The following is a 22,315-nucleotide window of genomic DNA, read 5'->3' on the forward strand; positions in this document are numbered from 1 at the left end:
TAACTATGTTATATCCAGTACGGAGGCATATATTCATCATTTTTGAAGGAATGAAAACAATATCTGACCTACGGCGATTTTATTTGATGATATTAGGTTTTTCATGTCGCCTTATTTTATGTATTTAATTGTGGCCACCTAGCTTAATTGCACATAAATATACCTCACAAGGGCTCTTTCTTTGCTTTACATGTTTAATGTTTAAATGTGTTGTAGAATTCCATGGGCATATTTTTCTATTTTACCTTCTACCATAAGTACAAATTTAGCAATGAAACTGATTATTTCTCACTGTCTTACGCATGCTATTATTGATAGTTAATTTTATTGTTAGAGTGGATAGATACCTGACACAGGCTGTAATGAGGAGAAAAAATCATAATCTTACCGAAGAGTCTAAGAGAGAGATTCACAAATGACATTTATACTAAATATATTTATAAAGAAGCGTAAGCTGTGTATGAAAGACTAAATTGCTCATAAGAGCAGCATTTAAAAACTTTTCTGGGGCTAAATACGTGAATAAGAGTAGAAGCTAGGTTGATAAATATTAACTCTGGCTTATTCTACTAGTGGACAGAAGATATTTTCCTGCACATGAATAACCAAGTAAAAGCCCAGGACAGAATTTGCTTGAAATTACTATGACAAGCTGCGCAAACCATATGATACCACACTAAGCTTTCATTTACTCTAAACGTCCGATAAACAGTATTTTCTACCTGAATGACCGTGACTGCTCACCATGAACAGATATTTTGAACTGTTCTTTTTAATGAACGCATTCAAAGTGAACGTGTCTTCAAAATGAACAGTTTAACCCATCTCTAGCATATTGGTAAAATGTCTTTTAACCAGCTTTTTGGGTGTCAAAATGGATGACCAAACTGAAGTACACCCATGCCTCATATAGCGCAAGGGATGCGTTCCTTGGGGTCTTTGGGCTATACGAATTTGCGTTACACGAGAGTGTTTTAAGATTGGGAAGAAAGGGAAGCGTTCCTGGTAGCATAGGTGTTGGATATCTAATTTCCTGTAAACCATATACATTCCCATAAATAGCCTTATAATATCTTATTTACATAAATTATATAGTTTGAAATATCTATAAAGATAGTAGGCACGCATTCAAAGACTTTTATTCACGTTAAAAAAATTCATACGAGCTTTTGAAATTCCCTCCTATTGTGCGGGTGTGCTAACATCTGCTATCTCAGGGGCTCGTAATGCATTTCCGGCAGTTGATTATTTTTCAAACCAGTCTAAAAACAATTATGGTGTCACCCAGGCCCTTTTGTCGCTCATAAAAATGACAGGCAAATGCTACTTTGAATGCCATTTCATAGCTAGGGGAGTTTATGAATGATAAATCATTTTAATTTGAAGTCCTCCGAGGCATTAGCAGCTAGGTGATACAGTCTTTAAGTGCCTTGAAACCTGACCCAGGTTTTCCTTCCCTGAAAATGAATGAAAGAGAATGCATTTTTTTCCAAAACAATATCGTCTCGTCAACACTAAAAACTAGTTGAGGGGGAAAGGAGCCACTTTCAATCACAGCTTGGAGTTCATCAGAAAACGTTGCGGTGAGTGCGCTATCAACACTTGCAGATTCACCTGATATCACTGCACTGAAAATACCTGCTTGCTGTTTAAAATTCTGGAACCAACCTGAGCTTTCACTAAATGTCTCGTAGCAATTACCGCCCTCGTCTTCTTGTACAGATTCACAATGAACTTTCCCTATGTGTTGACCGCTCGGTTGAAGTTGGTGTGGCTGAGGTCACTGATGTTTTAACTTCGTCTTTGTTCAGAATAAGGCATCGTGAGTTTAAACCTCTGCACAATATCACTTTGACGCTCTCCATCTTCAAAACAATTGACCTCTTTCAGGTATAAGGTTTATGGTTTTTCTTGATAACTTCTTGATTTATCAACCCGCACTCCTATTTTTTGCCATTTTTCTCTTGGTTTTTACTCTGTATGGCTCTATCGAAATCACCTTCTACTGCTGAACTGTATTCCTGAGATGCAGAGGACCTGCGACTGCAGGGAGGGAATGAAGCCATTGTGTTTGAAACTCTATAGCGGACCCATTTATGTGTTGATGCTATTCATACACATCTTGCCCACTGCTCCATTTCTCTCCCGTGAATACTGATGACCTTGAAGGCTTTAGCATAGACCCTCTACCTGGAAGTCAATCGCCCGATAACCTATGACAGTAAAAATTACGTCTCTAACCGTATTGCTTAAAAAAAATCATTTCCACTAGCTCCACGCTTAATTAATGATCTAAATTAACTATTGTCATTCTGTTAAATTACTTCGGTAGGCCAGCTATCTGGACCGCATGACGAGTGATGTTTTTGGCCATTGCACAGCAAAGGATTTCAATTAATATAGAAACAAAAAAGAAGATTTGAGGCAAGGAATACTATTAATATGCATAAAATGATAGCAATTTTGTGTGTACATAGCTCAAGTTCTCGTTTTACCATGAAAGCATTAAAGTTTTTTGATTGGGCGACACTGCATTGCGATGTTTACCAGAGGAACGAATTAGTGCTATATCGAAATTGCACTAATTGAAATTGCGCTATACGAGGCATGGGTGTACTTGATAAGTAATGATATCTATAAAGGTATTCTCTGTCTCGCAATCAGCTTGTATGCTTTGTGATTGGTAGGAAGAATGATAACTATTGGGGGTAAAATAGAACACAGGCTGATCATTTTTTTGTGTTTTTGTTCTCTTTTTCATTTTAGAGTTGTCGTTCCACCCAGAAGCTTGTTGTAGCTGTCTGTTTTTCCATGGATTGTGCAAGCTATAACGGTAACCGTCCGATCCGATATTGTCGTCAGTGTCATGCTATGAGGCATAGTCGTCGTCGAGGTGGGGAAGTTCATATGGTTCACACGGCTCTCTTGCCAGCGCATCATATGGATCCACAGACACAGACATATTTAGTGGAAGCTATTGTCAGGTCTGTGATGTATTCTTAGTGACTAAAAAAATACATTTTGGCTCTTGTTAAGGCTATTAGCTTTTATATTTTTTCATTATATTTTTATTTGAACTGTGCATATGTAATAAATTTGCAAGACCGGTATATTATTGATAAAAAAAAGCTGAATTAGACACTTTTCAATTCTAAAATGGCTTAGAAAACTGGTATTTCTTAAATATTTGTTATAGGCCTGTGTGGCTTATCAAATAGAGTTGTTTAACTCATTCAAGGTGGGTTGAGGTAAAACATGTGATTTTCAAGTTGGAGTTCTTCTGGTGTATTATACTTTTTTAGCTACGAATTTTATCTATTAGTGTAATTTAATTCAATATAAGCTTCTTTAATGTTATCAATGCAACAAATTGAACGAACTTCTTGATTTTGTGTTAAATTTATCAAAGCATGGTAGAGTATACCCACAATCAAGGAAAGCAGGATAATACAGTTTCAATGATAAGAAATGAAACCGTTACATAGTCTTGATGGAAAACCTGTGCTTAATGCATGGCACATTTGAAAATTTTTGAAAATAAATAATATTTTGGATTTGCAAACCTTGGCCTTTGTCCTCAGGAAGAAGTTATGTTTGTAAGAACTAGAGCAAAAAACTAGACGACAGAATCAATAATAATGGCTAGATAATTGTTTTTACTGTATCTCCCATTGGATGAAAAGATTTAGAAGGAAGATGGATATTACACAGAACAACCTAAGGCATACAATTGACGAACATGGTGGAATGAGTTCACTCTCATAAAATGGTCATGTATTTAATTCAGTTGTAAAATAATTTTCAATATGTGATGTACAGACTCTTTCACTTTTTCCTGAAACATGCTCATGCCGTGGTGGGAAATGCACCACTCCTGAATGAGCCATTCAGATAGTAATGAATTGTATGTACTAGTCATGGAGAACATGCTAGACATTATATGGATGAGCTGCATTATGGATAGCATAAAAACTGATGTATGATTTTGAGTTTGCAGATGCATTAAAGTATGGGTAATGTAGGTTTTATGGAATTCAGCTCTAAGGACTACACAGTTAATATTTGTTGAAGAAAACTACCGAATGGTCTAGTTTTTTTTGGATTTTTCCATATGATATCGCAATGTACATTATAATTGATATCATTTATTTTTGTCTTGATTATCAATCATGTGTATGCATCTTAAATTATTCTACACCGTTAATAATGATTGAAGCAATAATCTGGGGAACTGGCAATCAAGACAGAGATATATTTTTCCCATGCTTCTGTGAATAAACAAATATGAAGATAAGTAATTTTTTTTAAGTAATTTAAGAACCTCCTACTTTTTAGCACAACTACTGATCTCTTGAACTTTGCAAATAAGAGGCTACTGTACTTTCAAATTTTTGCTTGGTTATCATTTTCTTTATTGTTTCATTTTTTAAACATGAAATTTCTTCAATGTTTTCAGCTTATTGAAGGAGTCCAAAAGTCCTGATGCTGTTGGCAGCGATTCTACTGAAATGCAATTATTGAGTTCTGGGACATTGCTTTCATCGGTAGGGGGTGTTGGGATAGGGGGGGCTGTCGGTGGAGGAGGGGCTGCAACTTGTGGGGTTAGTACGGCAGGGGGAGTCACAAGTGGGAGCGGGTCTGTGGGAGGAGTAGGTGGAAGCTCGGCCACTTGTGGCTCCGACACCGGGACGAGTGGTGGCCCTGTCGTCACTGGCGTGGTGGTTGGTGGCACGGGGGTCACTTCCAGCGTGGGTGGAGGAGGTGCTGGCCTTGGTGTTACCACTGTGAGTGGAGGGTTAGGGGAGGGGAGTGGTAGCGCTGGTTCATCTGGAAGTCAAATTGACCCGGGAGGCCGTTTGACTATTGAGGATAGGCAGTTGCTGGGAAGGTATGGTGTTTGGTTGCTGGTGGAGCTTTGTGAAGCCGTGAAGAAACCTGGGGAGGAGAGTGAGGAAGCCAAAAAGAAGGAGTCTTTGGGTGAAACACTCGATGTGCCAATGATGGTGAAGACGGGAAAGGGCCTCCCACTACCACCACGCACCCTCGGGAGGTTGCTTTCTATGCTTTTTCACTGGTTTGATGCCACGGCATACTCATTTGATGGTAAGCACTTATGTAGTTTTAATTTCCCAACTTTGGCTGATTTATTTGAATAATTCTTTTTCCTGCTGGCCATTAGTAACTGTATTGAAATTCTGGTGCAAATTATTGTGGATTTTTTTCAGTGAACCATTCAATGGGCAGAAGGAAGTTCAATATATATTTCTATTTCAAAGTTGATGAACATCACTCAAAAATTTTACAAATTTCAAAAATGAAATGGTTTATCTGTTAGTGTGATATTGTGTTAACAGGTAATTGGCCATTTAGCCATCTTAATAAGTTTTTTGATGAACTTTAATATTTAGTGTAGCTTATATTTCATTTTTGCAATGGAGCTTACTTGTACCAGTCATAATTTTAATAAAGTATCACTTTTTTTGTAAAAAAATTGGCCTTCCTGCCTCTTAAGAAAACTCAGGTATATGAGTCCCCCTTCTATAAATTCAGTTGAGGACCTTTTATACCCCATCTCAATTCTCATAAGTATATGGCATTACCATCTGTGCCTTAAAACTTTTAGAGATCTTTCTACGTTTAATTATTTGCATGTGTGCACACCCATATAATTCTCCCCTTGTGACTGGTAAACCTCATCCCTGATTTTTATGACCTCAACAACTCCCATCCTCTGGTGGTATTTCAGTAAACTTCTACTCCCTCTTGGCTCATATTGACTCCTACTTTTCCATCCCATCAGCTCCTCCCAAGAAGCATTTTTTCAGTATTTAGCAGCCTGCTGATGGGTGTGTATAGAAGAAAGAATGATCATTTAACGAATCTTAGCCAACAATTGAAAAGTTCAAAAAAGTTGGTGAAAGTGTAACTTCTAGTTTGATCCCTTGTCATTAAAAAGAAAATCTGCTGCTTGAAGCACACATTTTGCACCTGTTCTCAGGTATATTTCCGCCAGTCCTGTTTACTTTCAAGGTAATTAGTGACTCGCAACTGTGGAGGCATAAGTCTCATGATACCAAGTGCATCCCACCTCGTTATATCATATTTTAAAAATGTAAGAATCATTAGCATTTGTGTGGTATATTGCCAATTGCTCACTTTTGTACTGCAATTCTTATTATTTTCTGTACTCATTATAATGAGCTTCCACTCTATTTCCAAAGATTTAATGTAACGGTGAGTTTCCCATAAAATTTCCCTCGTAAGACTTAATCCTGCCAAAGGAGTTCTCATACTTCGGTTCCTTGATAACTTCTTATCAGGGTTCTACTGTATCCTAATTGCTTGGTTAAAGCAATGACTATTTCACATTCAGATATGGGTGCTTAAAATCTGTGATGATGGCATTTTATTAAAGTTCCATCAGACTTTCACTTGCACAATTGGTGGGAAAAAGTCATTAATGTTACCCTATCTACACGCACAGAGGCTAGAATTCCTGAGGCTGCGACTTTGTAATATTTGGCTTAAGCAGCAGTTCAACAGTTGAATTTCAAAGTAGCTGATGTCAAGGACAAGTGTGCTAAACTATTTATACTTGGCGACAGAAAACCCCTGGTTTAATCTTCTTGAGGTATGCTGGACTGTAGAAGTAGGTGCTGCATCAATATCGGAATTAGCCTTTGGAGGCAATTGGAGAAGACAACTGGAATTAACTCTTTTATCTGTTCATGGGTGATATCCGATTGTTTTAATGCTTTTAAAGTCCCTCCTCTTTTATGGTGATTACTCATGTAGTAATTGCTGTGATTTTCCTGCTATGTCCTCATAAATATTTGCTAACGTTTGTTAAAGTCTGATAATAGAGATAATTGTTGGCCCCTTCAGATATTTTATAGATGGGCTCCATTTTACGACTAATATTCCACCCAGTCAAGCCTGGAAGGAATTTTTTGTATTTTTTTTGGATTTTATTGATATTTTTTCATATTTTTTAGTCCCAGTAATTCTTGGTAATGGCTTCAGTCCTCAGGTCTATGTCGCTGAAAAACTTCTTTTAATAAGGCGTGTTTTTCTGCCTGCTCTATCCCTTTCCATAATAGAAGTTACATGTTTGCACTATTTCCCTTCTGATAAATGAATTTGTAATTGAGAGAGTAGACTTCTTAGTTGAAGCTTAGCCAGTCAGTATTATATGTATGTATGTTTGCTCTAATGCTTATGTGTGTGTGTACTTATGGTAGGTAAATTCTGTGAATGTGCATCATAAATCAAGTTTTACTTAGCATTTGTGTCGAATACTGCTTGTGTTGCGCATGCATTAAAGTTAATTGTTTACTTAAATTCAGCATTCGATTACTCCTGCATAATACCTGAAGATTTTTTATCTTGAATTTAAGTTTCTTGAATTAGTTTATGATTAATGAATTTGGAGGAATAACATACTCATTTCAGCGAGAATGGAGGGATTATAGTAATAATAATTATTATTATTTTTCATTGACTTCATAGGGACATATCCATGGGCCTCATTAATTTTATAAAAAGAAAAAATAATAGCAACATTAAATTATCATACAAAATCAAATTATACCGTTGAGAAAAGCAAATTTTATTTGGAGATAAATCATTTTCTATGAACCAAGGGCCTTTATGATAGCATTTAGCCTTTTAACAAGAAAGCATTCCTCACCATGATACTAAATGGAAGGATATACCCTACTCATTCTGTGATATTTTTAATTTTTTAGGAGTGCATTCCACTTATTTATCAAAATTAAGTGAATGCAATTTATCATTTGTGAGTAGAATCCAATTTAACTTTCCAAACTGAAATCATCATCTCAAGAACAAATAACATCCTTTGAAAATTGTTGATATGAATATGGATGATTAGAGTGAGATTGATTTGCTTAAAGCATGCCATTCAAGGAAATAATGAAAAACTTCATTGAAAAGCCAGTTGAATAGATAGCAGAATAGCCTGAACACCAATTGTGGGAGTGTTTGATGAGATGTTTTTGTGGAACAAGGCAATGTCTAATTAGTTGAGGTGATCAATTGCATTATTATGCCAATTACAAAATACTCGGCTGTAGAGTTCACTTGTCGTGACATTGAATGGCCTCAGTTGAGGCAGAGTGTTGTCCTTTCTAGTTAAGATTTATGTAATTCATGGGGTTATTATGGTTTCAAGTTGATCGTTCTTCTTATGCAACGTCCCTGTTATATGGGAATTTACTAGGGATGGTCGGATGGGATACCTCGGATCCAATATCCGCGGATATTACTCTTCATCGGATACATCGGATCATAAGTCTCAGGAGATATCAGATCTGGATCAGAAATTTTAAATTGTAGCTTCAGTGAATGCAATGCCCCATGAGAGTGGAAAGAGTTCCGATTCTCTCTTCAAATGCATTGTTGCATTGCAATGTTTGTCCTACTCATGAACCATTGTGTTTAAAAGCTCTTGCAGGGATTGTTTATCAGAATTTCAGGAAAATAAAAAAGGCAAAATACGATAGGCACATAGTGTGACTCTTCCCAAGAGATTGAACGAACGTGAGGGGAATCTCGGCATTGTAGGGTAATAACCACGTCAAAAGTAACTACATCACAGATTTCAGAAAACCACCCTCGGCCCTCCATCAGCCCGTGCCTCTGATGTTTTTTTTCCTTTACAAGATCACACAGACCGTGAATCATTGTCTTTGAAGGATAATATCAAGTTACATGAGAACAATCGAAGCATGTTTCATCCCTACCCCGTCTCACCAACTGACCTTTTTTGGCCTTTGACGTGTTTCAATTCTCCGTTTCTGGAGGACAAATACTAGGTGAGTGACTTTCTGGGCCCGAAGATATCTCGATAGCCTCTGCAATTGGATGACATGCACAAGATTTGACAAAGAATGAGACCAAACGTGACGCATTTCTGACAATATTTTAGTTTTTTTCAGCTCTAATTGATTGCCACTAAGTTTTCTAATTACAACTAGACTATACTATTATTCAACATTGTCCAAACAGCACAATTTTCATAGAAATATGCATAGCATTAGCCTCCTCAAACAAATAGAGACGGACTGGAAATGCCAACTTCTTCTATCACTTAGCTCACGCTGCTTCGCTTTGAAGCCAACGATGTCGTGGTCTCGTTGCTTGAAAGATGGAGGGATCCCGCTCCTTCTCCTCCTCCACCTCTCCTTAATTTGCTTCTGCTACTTCCCTTCATCTCGAGATCGCTGAGCGGTCGTCTTGCTCTGTTCCCTCACCTCGTCGCACATGGAGTCAATGTTGTTTGAGGCATAGTCAACTATGTTGCAGATTCCACAGTTGGAATTTAATTTAGTGATATATTGATAAAAACTTTCATTGTGTGGAAACATTTTTATTGAGATAAGGAGAGCTCAACGTGAGAGCTATGTGCGTGCACTGTGGCGTGAAACTATTGCGAGGAAGTGCAAAATCCACCTCACCACAACTAAAGCATTTGCGGGTGAAAAACAAGTCAGCATGTGATGAGAAAGTGACAAAATTTGGAGGAAACGCGTGTGAGGAAAATTTGAGTACTGTCGAATAACTCAAAAGCTTATAAAAATTGTTTTTAATCAGTTAAAATATTAAAATGTGATGGCAAATATAAATAGCATTCCTTTGATCGCAAACTTGAATAATTTTTTGTTTTATAGCAGGTAATTAAAAAGGCATTTGGACCCGAAAATATCCGAAGATCCAACACCTGAAATCAAGTATCCGATCCGGATTCAGATCCGAAAGAAATCCTGGATCCGTCCATCCCTAGAATTTACTGTCATTTAAGAATAACTCTCTGCTACACCATTCATGCAACAATGGGGTTATCTTTTATGCAGTTGAGTCTAATGGTATGCTACCTTACAAGCCTGAAGTTTGAGAAGTAAATATAACATCCCACTTGCAAATTTAGCCAGTCTGCTCCTAACTATAAAAGTTGATACTCGGTATGAAAAAGTGGGCACTAAAAATAAATGTATCATTTTAATCTGTATCATGTGATTATGTGGGATGAAAAGAGTTTATTTGCTAAGTTAGGCATTGAAATCACGGCTCTAATTGTATGAAGCTGTGCTCTTGGGAAAGTTCTGATATTAACTGGCCTTTAAATTGGGTGTTGGTTTTCTAATTTAAGCTTAATTTTATCTGTTTTGGTGGCTGGCAACATTTTTTTCATAAAGGTCCTTTAGTCCATGCCAAAATAAACAGTGTTTTCTGAATATGCTCAATTTTGAATTATTTTCTTTTTTTCTTATGGAAGTGAAGTCTCAAATCATGGGAAAAAGAGCTTGAACTCATGGTTCCATCATTATTTTACCATTTTTTATTCGTTTTTAAGGTTAAACTCAATGGGACAGGAGGCCTTATAGTGGCCTGAAGAAAGTCATATCCCTGGACTATTTTCTTGATATCCTTGGAGCCTTCAATAATTTGGAATCTCCTATACCTCAGGTATTGAACTTCAAATTGTTATACTGTGTTGATTTTCTGTCATTTTATTAATGGTTCTTCAGATCATCCATTTCTCAGTTCCTCAGTAAGTTCCCCAATCCCTCCTCAACTTCGGTTTTTTACCTCCCCCCCCCCCTTTCACTGTTTTCCCTTTCCCGCCCTTCCTCCTATAAACCATGTTTATCTCAATGAAATGATTGCAACAGAGAAATTAAGATACAGAAACTTGGATCGAAACTTCTAGGAAAAAATATGAATAGTTTATCCATCTCTTTCAGTTATCTGGCTTCTTTCTCCAACACAATGCACCATTGTAGTTTTATTCATGTGTATAATTTCTTTTTGTCTTCTAATTTTGTGTAAAATTTTATTTGAGTCTAATATCTTAACTTCCGTAATTTCCAGCTTGCACTTAGTGCATTTTATTTTATTTCAGTTTTCATTTTTTATTCTTTGCTTAAGATTTTTATTAGTACTTACATTTGACTCAACTCTATAATCCTAGTTTTTTTTAATCCTCGCAAAACTAAAATTCTTAGCATATTGATGCTATTTCAGTTAAACCATTTGGAGGTACAGCAGACTCCTAATTATCCAGGTGCGGCTTATCCATGTTGCAGATTAACCGTGCACGAGTTCGTACTCTTTCGATGTTTTCCGCGAGCTTTGTAAAAAAATAAAATCGGATGCAAAAGCAGCAGAATGTTTGCATTGCAATGCATGGCTACACCGGGCCCATTATTTCCAGTTGAATTCCCATCGTTAAATGGAAGTATTTTATTTACTGACTGACAAGGAATGTTTCAAATTTACTTGGACGTCTGATTGCAGATGATAATCAGCGGCGGGAAAAAAACTTGCCGTTATCGCCGCAAAAAATATAACAGTTGGGAAAAGAAAGCTGACAATGATTCTGGGAAGCTATAAAAATAACATAAAATGTGCATAGATAATTATGGGTTGAGTGATTTACGTACAAGGTGAAAATTACAAGAAATTAAAGTGAAAGTTTGGATTTTTTGTGTTTTCCGGTTATTCCTACCACCTCTCCCCATCATTAGCCCAGATAATCAGGAGTATGCTGTATATTGATTGTTGCAGAATAATGGAAGCATTTGAAATTTTTTTCTGCATTTAAAACATTATTTTTTCTCCATTCAATGGCCCATTGGCATATTTCTTTGTTTATGTTTTCTGAATTAAATTATTAATGGTCTTACTTGCATTTCTTTTTTTGAATCATGTTATTTATTTATGGTCCATGTATTTACATATTTTTTGTCTAGTCATGTCTCTAATCATCTTTGGATTTCTCTTACTTGCATTTCGGTTATATTTTTGCATGTATCTACTTCTTTATTCACCACAAAAGGTTCTTAATACCTTTTTCACCAACCATCATGTGTTTCTTAGACTGCAGATGATATCCCTATTTCCTACACCCACAACCGATGCTGATGGTGTTACTATATAACCTTGCTAATTTGCACCCTGTTAATTCAATATACTTGCTTATTTGAAGTTGTGGGCAGTCCTTGGCCAATGGCATGGGAAATTGCGTTCTAGATGATACAGATGATTCAAAATACTGCTTAGTACTAGAATGCCTGAGCAGTCTTTTTGACCACAGTGGAGATTTCAAATGGCCACCATCAGAAAGAGCACTGGAATGTGTGTGAAAAGCTTCTAACAGTACAATGAAAGGATAATTATGGTAAAGTTAGAGACTAAGCCATAGATAGGTAGGCAGATAAGGTGGTGGTACAGGTGTACATGCCTACGACAGACTACGAGGATGAAGAAATCAATCAATCAAGAAGAATCAATCTGGTAAGGGGTGAATAAAACCTTTTCGTTTTAGGTGATTGGAATGCTGAGAGACAGAAGAAAATTTCAACTAGGCTATATCTTAGTGAAGCAGAGGTTTAGGAACCAAATAAAGGACTTTAAAAGTTATGTGGGGGCAGATATCGCCAGTGATCATAGTCTAGTGATGATGAAATGCAATCTGAAATTCAAAAAGTTGTAGAAAGCATGGCAGTTAGAGAAACTGAAGGAGCCAAAAAATCAACAGGCCTTTATAGAAGTAGTGCAGAGCAAGATAGGAATAGATCAGACTGAATTATCAGCGGAGAATAGCTGGACAAATATCTAAAATGGGCCTCAGGAGGCCGTGAGAGAAGTTCTAGGGAGAAGAAAATGTTTTAAGAAAAAGTCATGCATCACGTGAAACTTTCATGACAAACACGATGAAGTTCTAGACCTCATTGAAGAACGGAGAAAGTATTAGAATACGAATACTGAGGAAGGACGGGCTTTCTACAAGAGAATACAGAACGAGAATTGCTGCAAAGTGAGGAAAGCCAGAGAAGCGTGAATGAAGAGCATGTGTGAGGATGTGCAAAATAACCTCGTACAAGGGAAATTGGAAGCAGCCTATAGTGAGGAATCATTTCAAGGAACGAAGCTCAAGATGTAATACCATATTATAATATTCTAATTGAAAACAAAGACATAGCTGAGAGATGGAAAGAACACCTGGAGGAATTATACAGCGGAAGCAAACTTAGCTCAAAAATTATCGAAGAGTAATGTGAAGTAGAAAAGGATGACATGGGAGCGAGCGTCTTAAGATAGGAATTCCACGCTGCAATAAGATACCTGCAGAAGAAGAAGGCCCCAGGAATAGATGGCATTCCAGCAGAGCTTATAAAAAATGCAGGAGAAAAGGTCTTAACTCAACTGTATAAAACTATCTGCAATATGTACTCAACAGAAGATTTTCCTCGTGACTTTGAGAAGAACATCATCAATCCTATACCCAAAAAGGAGAGAGCAGAGAAGTTCGAAGATTTTAGGACCATCAGCATGATGAAACCTGCATCGAAGATACTGACAAGAATCATTTACAGGAGAGTGGAATGAAGAGCTAAAAAATTCCTGAATGAGAACCAATTCGGATTTAGGATAAGCAAGGGCACAAGAGAAGCAATTTTGTCCCTCGGGTTGCTCATAGAGAAGTGATTGGAGAAGAATAAACCGACCTTCATAGTATTTGTCGATTTGGAGAGAGCATTTTATAGTGTGTAATAGAATTCAATGCTTAACATTCTGAAATAAATCGGAGTGCTCTACAATGATTGCAGAGTTTTTCACTGTTTGTATAAAAACCAAGTCGCTGTGATTAAATGTGGACCCAACTCTGCATAAGCAAGAATAAGAAAAGAAGTGAGATAAGGGTGTGTATTTTCCCCCATAATATTTAATGTATACATCAAGAAAGACATTAAAATCAAGGAGAAGGCTTTGGGTGTCAATATCCACAGAGAAAAAATTAGTAAGCTGTGATTTGCTGACATAGCCGAGACAGAGAAAGATTTGAAGAAGACTTTGACAAATATGGAAAGGACAATGGTCAGATATCAGCTGGAAATCAACAACAAGAAGACAAAAATATTAGTATGCAGCAAAAGAGAGGAGGCTAAGGCAAACATTAACCTAGGGAAGCATAAGCTTGAAGAGGTGAAAGTGAAATAGTCAGTAGAATAGTGCTGGTTAAGAGGGCTTTCTACAAAAAAGAAGAATCTTCTTTCAGCTGAGATTACATGCATAGAAGTAAGGAAACAATTCTTCAGATGCTATGTGTATATGGAGCATGTTTCTCTATGGAAGTGAGGCTTGGATGTTGACAGCAGCAGTGAAGTCAAGAGTAGAAGTATTCAAAATTTGGTACTACTGAAGAATGATGAAGATAAAATGGATTAACCATGTAAGTAACGAGGAAGTGCTAAGAAGAGTGGGAGAAAAGAGAAGCCTCCTAAAAACCTTAAGCAGAAAACAGGACAACTTTGTTGGCCACATTATGAGACATAATGGCCTGATGAAAACAATCGTAGAAGGACAGGTGGAAGGGAAGAAGGGCGAGGGACGGCCCCGAATGAGTAGCATAGGACAGGTTATAAAGGATGTAAAAGAGAATAAATATGTAGCTATGAATAGATTAGCGGATAGGAGAGAGAAATGGAGAGCTGCATCAAACCAATCTTAGGATTGTTGACTAATGATGATGATGATGACCTCTACTTTATATTTTACTATAAAAGAATCTCCTTACCTTCATATGGACATCATTTTGATACAATGATTTCAGGGTAGATCAATTAATTTCTATGAAAAAATTTATCCTAGCTAGAATATCTATGAGGTAATTTTGACCACAGGTGCTACATGTGAAGATTGATTGCTTTATTTTTTATTTAATTATCTTTAATTGTGCTTAAATATTAGAGCTGATAGGTGGATATGTTATTTTTATGGATTTTATCTATAATAGCACCATGGGTGTACCCAGGATCGAAACCAGGGGGAGGGGGGGAAGCCATGGTTGTTTAAGTTATAGGTAAGATTTAAGCATGGAAAAGGTGAAAGAAACCAACATTTTGAGGAAACTGTAACAGCTCTTTATCAGTTTTTAAAATTATTCGCTTGAAAAAAAATTATTTTCCTTATAGACACTTGCGATATTGTGTGCCCCCTCCTGCTCCTCACTGGGTACGCCCATGAATAGCACTATATTCATGTAGAATGATGGATACTCCTGGGTTGGGGAGGTGGATTCCTCCAAGTTTTTATTTGTGCATAGTGGCACTTTGTTTATGTGTTTCATAGCGATATTGGTAGACTTTTACTGTGCTGCATTTAAAAAAAGCATGGATGGCTTTAAGTAATTACTAAGCATAGTACTCTGCACAACTAGAACATGTAATGGGGCTTGACAGTGTGATGATGTTCTGCTGTAAATACAAGCTACTGCCGTATAATTTTTTCTGCTCAAATTTCAGTTAATACACTAGAAAATAACTCCCAAAAGTCTTTTGAGTTTCGCAGGCTAAAAAATACTGTTGACATACCCCCCCCTTACCTTACGCTGTAACATCAAAATTCAGTGGGAGTCCTAAATCCAAGCCCAATAATGTTGTAGCTGTAGATTTGGAAGAGCCATGTTGTGTTTGTAGGAGAAAGTGGCCAAAAAAAGGAAAAACTACAGGTTGTCTACGTCTCCGTATCTACGTCTAAGTCTACGTGCCGTGCTGCTTCTAGCGATCAGCAGCTGTGCCCAGAGTTTGCTGAAGCCACACACCCAATGTGATAGTTTGGCGTGGCATCTGGAACATGGCTTCTGCCATTGCAGACTGATTCGATTGGCTCACCAATCCTGGACGATCCCAGATCTGTGGTCACATCGAATAGCACATAGCCACAGATGCCAGGTTTTGCGGAAGAAAGACTAATAATTGGTTTGCGATATGTTAGTAGCATAATTATTTACAATATGGAAGTTAAGGCAGACTGCATATCCTATTCCTCTGTGAGATACTACTGATGTGTTAGTAGGTGAAAATGGGAATTGAGGGGCTTCATCTTCACCTTTGGATATAATGAGCATCCGATATAGCGAGCGATTTTCTGGGGATTTTGAGGACTCCTAAAACCAAGCTTCCAAGTGTTTAATAACAAAAATTGGTGATGTTAATAACCTATTTTAAAACAAAAAATCTCATTACAACATCTGGAGCAGTATCTGAACTTACATTATAAACCTGATGAGTGATTTCCTAAAATGTTTAAATCAAGCAATTAAAAACAATCTATAATTACATGAAACCTGTATAACTTAAATTACCTGCTTGAAAAATGATAAGTTTCAAAATGAATGGAAAATCATTGTGCCAATGTAATAATGGGGAGTATTTTTTTCTTCCAAAATGTGAAGGAATTGAAATGTGTGCAATTATATGCTGATCATAAAATACAATTAAATAATAGATGGCTTAGACATCTCAAAGAAAGTCATTTTGACATCTTGAGTCATCAAATGAAACGAAAAGTAAGTACTTTTACCTACCTCCTGGGAGACTCCATTAAAGGTCTGATGAACTCTTTGGGTTGAAGTAAGCGATTCATCTGGAGAAGAGGAATTAGAGCATCAGCTGAAAAATAAGTAGTAGAAATATTTGGGGGCTTTATATTCCTTGGGGTCTGCCCCCTCCTAGCATAACAAATGTAGACCCTCACACTAAGGACCACATAGAAATTGAGAATGGTGAAGTCTTCTTGGGTTTTCCACCGGGTGAGTTGATTGTAGGCAAATGTTTCGATGGCTGGCTATACCATTGTCTCCAGCGCATGACAATTTGAGAATGGCGCAAAACTGACCGGTGTATAGGAAGGCACCATTGTCGAATTGTCATGCCCTGAAGACAATCGAGGAGGTATCCATCAAAATGTCGGCCTACAAATAGCTCACCTGGTGGAAAACCTGAAAAGACTTCACAAGCATCATATGCGGGAAAGAGCAAGATCATATTTTAGAAATTCAGAACCCCTACTCCACCTCACAACCCATTTCTAGGACACAGTCTCTATGGCCCACAGCACAGGCCGCCTTCAGTTGGTGAAATGCTGCCTTTGCTGGTTGCAATTTAAAAAAATTTTTGTAATCCATTATTGATCATCCTAAGTATTCTAAGGCAATCATGTTTATGTGGTACACATTACCAGAATTATCTCATTCGGGCCAACAGATATTTTTCCATGGCCATTGAATCACCAGAGTCTGAGATAGCTTTGTTTTCTAATTATTTTGAAGTATTGAAATTTTAAATTAGCTCTTATTAATTGATAAGGAAGTTGTTGGTACTCCAGAAGAAGTAAATGAAGTTACCTGTCACCTTAGTTACAACTTTCACGTAATAGTCAAAATACTGGGCACTTATCTGCATTCTTAATGCAAAAACAGTAAAGTACAGAGTAAAATATAGCTTGAGGCACTGAAATTTGGAAATAAACATTTGGTACCCTGGAATTTTAGTTTCATTTTGCTGTCATAGTTATTTTGGTTTCATTTTCTTGTAGATGGCTGATTAGTCCTTTTGGGAAGACCTAGCTAAAAGATTGCCTGTTTTCAATGATAATATTTTCTCTTTGGTCAAGTATACTAGCTGAAGAGATGATCATTTTCCCTGAGTAAGGTTGCGTGTAACTGGCAAGATACCTCTTTTATCGCACTTAGCTTGGATCCTTGGATATTTGTATGCTTTTTCTCCTCATTTCTGAAGAGCTTTGCTTTGCCGCTTAGTTTCTGTCATGACTTATTTCTGCTTTTCCTACATTGCTTTTGAATCTCTGGCTGCAGGAGGGAGAAATCACTGCTCTTGAGGGGTGGATTCCTAAAACTGCATCATAATGTTTTCAGTAAGAGTAGGGAACCTCTCCCTGATTTTCCATGTGCAGCTGCTTGGTCTCTCCTTTTATCTCCTCCCAAGATGGGGTATGAACAATCAATTCCAGGAGCAGGGTGTCCAGTGACTGGGAAAAATCTGGAATTGTGTGAGAATTTTGAGTCTCGGGAATTATGCATGAATTATTCATGAATTTTTGCTCCTACCTGAAATTTCAAAATATTTTGTTTCAAATTCATTTCTCTTAAAATTTTGCCAGTTCTACACCCATTTTCTGGCCTAAAATGTGTTAGTCGTAATTTTAAGTGCATTAGCTGAGTAGAATTTTTACAGTCGCATCGAAACGTGGAATGCCAGACAAGACAACAGAATTGAAATGTCTAGCACTCTTGACTCAAGTAAGATTCATAAACACAATGAATAAAATGCCAAGTGACGTCAACATGTACTTAAGAGGTCGAAGCAGAGTCTTGGATTCGATTCAATAAATTTAAATTTTAAACACAATGTGTGTTAACTAACCGTTTGCTTATCCTTGTAAATACATAAATACAGTAAACTCTCGATTATATGAAGCAGGATATTATGATATTTTCAATAATACGAAGTGAAATCGTGGTCCCGGCAATAAGCCTATGGTAATTACACGGCACTATTGGATAATACAAAGTTTTGATAATACGAAATGTTTTGACATTACAAGCATTGGGCTCGGTCCCCAGGAGCAAATGGAATTTGTTTGTACGAAGCAAAGCGAAAAATTTGCCAATAAAATTACAGTTGAGGACCTCAAATCCAGAAAGCTTGGGACCGAAGGGCTTCTGGATTTCTGGTCTTTGTAGTATATTTAGTAAATTAATTAATTTATACATGTGCTTAGGCTTTTTTACTTGTTATTTGATATCCTTATATGTGCCTGACAAGATTCTTAGCATATATCTGTAGCAAGTGCTAACTTCCTACTCATCCCAGAACAAGGCTTGGAGAGTGGTGCCACCAGGTGGCAAGTCAAAACACTAAGCAGAGGAATTTTCAAATGTTCTGGATTTCTGGTTTTCCGGGTTTCTGGATTCCGGATTTGAGGTCCTCAACTATTTATCCCGGCTAAAGCAGCAAAAAAATCAGTGTTTCTGACTGTGGTGCATCAAAGTGTAGGATTGTAAATAATAGTCCAACTTTGGAGGGAAAGGGTTCGCCTATAAACTTATTGTAGGAATCGAGGAGAAGTAGGAGTTCAGTAAAAATATTGTGGCTGACTCTATTTCCCTTTTACGTGCATACTCAAAAACATCGCATCAAGAATACTTTTTAGTTTAACATGTGAGGACAGTCGTGTGGAGAGAGAGCCAGACGGAGAGCCCCGAAAAGAATTAACTTCAAATATTCGCCGGTAGAAAATCATATCCCATGTAATTAATGATTTTAACTGAATCATAATGAAAATAACTAATTGAAAAGATCGCACATTCACCTGACAATGCAGTAGGAACTTCAAATATTCACCTACAAAGGTTATTTCGAAAACTGGCTATGACCCTTGTTTATCTTATTGTCTTGTCACTGAGCGATAGAGGGCATCACAAATGGCAGTTAGGTAGGCTGCCGATAATTTCATAGGCTTTGAAAAGAAATATCTATCCTATGCATAGACAATAGTTGCTATATTCGCTGCTGACCACAAAATTCTTAGTTTTAATTTTTATAAAATTACTTACAAGATGTTATTTGATAACATTTCATAAAATGGACTGGAATTTCTTTAGTGCTAAGATCATTGATATTTAACGATACAGAATGGGAAGTTTAGGGTCGTGTGATTTTTAACGATCTTTTATGTCATAAAATCAGTAAGAATTATAAATATTAAAAATCATATCTTAAATAGCCCCCAAAAACGTTAAATAAGGCCACTAAAGACAGAAAAAGGGCGGTGGGAACGAAAGCAAACATTGGTTTGCAATTTATTAAAGAGGCTTGAAAATACAAAACTCTATATTACGAAATGCCTATTTTCCGGTCCCGCTGACTTCGTATAATCAAGAGTTTACAGTATAATGTTATTTAAAAGTTTTGAAGTAATTTTGGGTGTTTTAAAGTCCTATATATATGCAAGCTTAAACAAACGGAGGTCTTATTCCTTTGCTAAATAGCAGGGATACGAAAGAAAAGCTGTAGGTAAAGGTAAATTTGGAAGTAAAGGAGCTTCATCTTCACCTTCGGATATAATGAGCACATGATAATAGTGATTGATTTACCAGAGATTTTGATCACTTGTTAAACTGAGTTTCCACTGTAACTTGATTAAGAGAGGGTGGACTAGTGCCTTATTATCATATGCTAGTTTTATCCCACTAGTATTCTGTTTGAGAATGTGTACATTACTTCTTTAAAATAGGATGTTTCCTCTCCAATCATTTTCATTGATTTATTTTGGGTGGAATCTTGTCAAGATTCTAATTGCTTTGGAACAGGAGAAGATGTTGGAGGAAATGAATTACTCCCAGAGTGTATTTACCATCAGTGGTAAAGATAATGGAAGAAAAGTCTTTGATATATCTATGATATCACTAGCATAACATTGCAATATTGATTGAAGTTGGCTATTGCCCTTAGAAATCTAATGGTTAGTTTTTAAATGCACTCTTTATGACTCCTGTTTCTCTATCATTTATTTGTAGATCAGTTGGAAAGTGTACCTGAGAGACTAAAAGCAGAGCATGTATGCGGATGGCTGTCTTGCATTTGCCACTCACATCTGGACCTCTTTGTGTCATGCCTTCTTCCCCATCCTCCAGATTTTGCTCGTGTGGGTGGGCATTGGTAAGCCATTAGGGAAGCCATCAGGAATGCTTACACCAAATTGCCAATGCTACCAAACCAGGCCCCCACTTCGGAGAACAACAAAAGCTTTCAGCTGCGAGGAAGGGCATTTTCTTCCCAGCCAGTTGAAATTAGTTTCTATTCTAAACCTGCAAAGGATGACGTTTTGACTCGCGAATTTTATGATGCCCCTGTACTAGTGGGAATGCATCACAGAGTTGAGTTACGATGTATTTTGATGCCATCCTTTCTTCTGAAGGAAGCAATTTTGAATGTATACCTGGATAGAACATTACAAAATGCAAAAAGCAAAAAATAAGGGAAAGATAAGTTACAGCAAAAAGTCTTCATCGTTCAGCAATTTTCTCAGAACTTGAAAATGGAAAAACGCATAAGTTTCTGCCCACTTTTCATGAGTTAGTGACATCATTAACTTTTTGGTTCACTAAGTCACTCAGAGAGACACAATATTAGATGGAAAAAATCACTCATTTGACTGTTTATGACTATGAACCATGAATGAATGAGACACATAGGCGAGGCCAAGAAGTAGAGGAGAAGTGGTGACCTGCTAGGCAAGATTTACAGACATCATAAACTTTTGAGTGGGTAAGTAGTAAGGCTGTCAATATTTCACCACTAATAGTTCAAGAAGTGGGCGACAGATCGAAAAACAGAGAAATATGGGTCTCTTTATTCTGCCATCTCGATTGCAATCAACAATAATAAAAAATAGTGAATGCTGTACCCATTCTTCGCCTTGAACTTTCATAGTTAATTATTGATTCTTTATTAATTTTTTTTGGGGAGCTTGATGGCAGTGGGTTCTTCACTAGACTAATTATCCAAGGGTCCCAGGTTCAAATCTTTGATTACACCTCCGGACACCCCCTAAAAATTGCAATCATTGAAGTAGGAGGTTGCTCAGGGAAAATAGCTGACCCCTTACCGTGAAAGTGTGAAATTCATATGCTCTGAAAGTGTGAAATTCATATGCTCTGAAAGGGTGAAATTCATATGCTATGACAGTCTGGAGTGAGCTATGCCCTCACCTATCCAAACTAAACTCTGGGTTGAAGAACTGAGTGATTGAATCTCATATGATTTTTACAGAAGCTGAGTGTGTTGTTAAAGCTTATATAAAACTCAAGCTCCAAATCTAAGTTTGTTTTCATTCCATCTTTTTTGTCTTTTTGAGGTTTGTCTTGATATATGTCACTATTTTTACTTTGGCTGAAATGCCTGTGACCAATGCACTGTTTGTAAGCCTTGTGAGATAATTACAGTAAAACCTTCCCTGTACAACGAACCCCCATACCGAGAAATTTTGAGGAAACCTCCCTGGTTCAAAGTCATTGGCCCGGTGCTGACCCATTCAATGGACAGTTCACACAATAAAAAACCTCCAGTAGGGAACCTCTCCAATTATGAAAACTCCCTACAAAGAAGTCTGCACTTGGGCCAAACACATAGAAAGTGACCATCTAGAGCGTTTATAGAGGAAAAACGTAGCATTTTGAATCTACTAGTAACTTTTCCATCGATATTTACATAATAATCAGGAAGTAGGACTGCAGCAGAAGGTACTACATCTCAACCATTCCGCTCTGAGCTTTGAAGGGTTCACATCCTAGACTTACAGAGCAGAGTTTAGAGGAAATTTGATGCTCTGGCTCGGTAAAGGCCATAGTTAACTCTGATGATTACCACCATAAAATACCTGCAAGAGAAGCCAAAGCTTTGCTCCGCTATGTGTGGCTCCATTT

General features: G+C 37.1%; 1 protein-coding gene across 5 annotated transcripts in view; it reads left to right on the plus strand.

Moving 5' to 3' along the window:
- The window catches only part of LOC124170492 (protein unc-79 homolog), a 175,155-nt gene that overhangs the window by 22,456 nt on the left and 130,384 nt on the right, over positions 1 to 22,315 (plus strand). For all 5 annotated transcript variants that reach the window (XM_046549237.1, XM_046549239.1, XM_046549242.1 and 2 more), the window contains 3 exons: positions 2,767 to 2,984; positions 4,457 to 5,103; positions 20,408 to 20,549. In XM_046549237.1, the coding sequence (XP_046405193.1) occupies positions 2,767 to 2,984; positions 4,457 to 5,103; positions 20,408 to 20,549 (1,007 nt within the window). The remainder of the gene's footprint in view (positions 1 to 2,766; positions 2,985 to 4,456; positions 5,104 to 20,407; positions 20,550 to 22,315) is intronic.

The sequence above is a fragment of the Ischnura elegans genome, chromosome X (genome assembly GCF_921293095.1).
Source record: "Ischnura elegans chromosome X, ioIscEleg1.1, whole genome shotgun sequence".
NCBI lineage: Eukaryota > Metazoa > Arthropoda > Insecta > Odonata > Coenagrionidae > Ischnura > Ischnura elegans.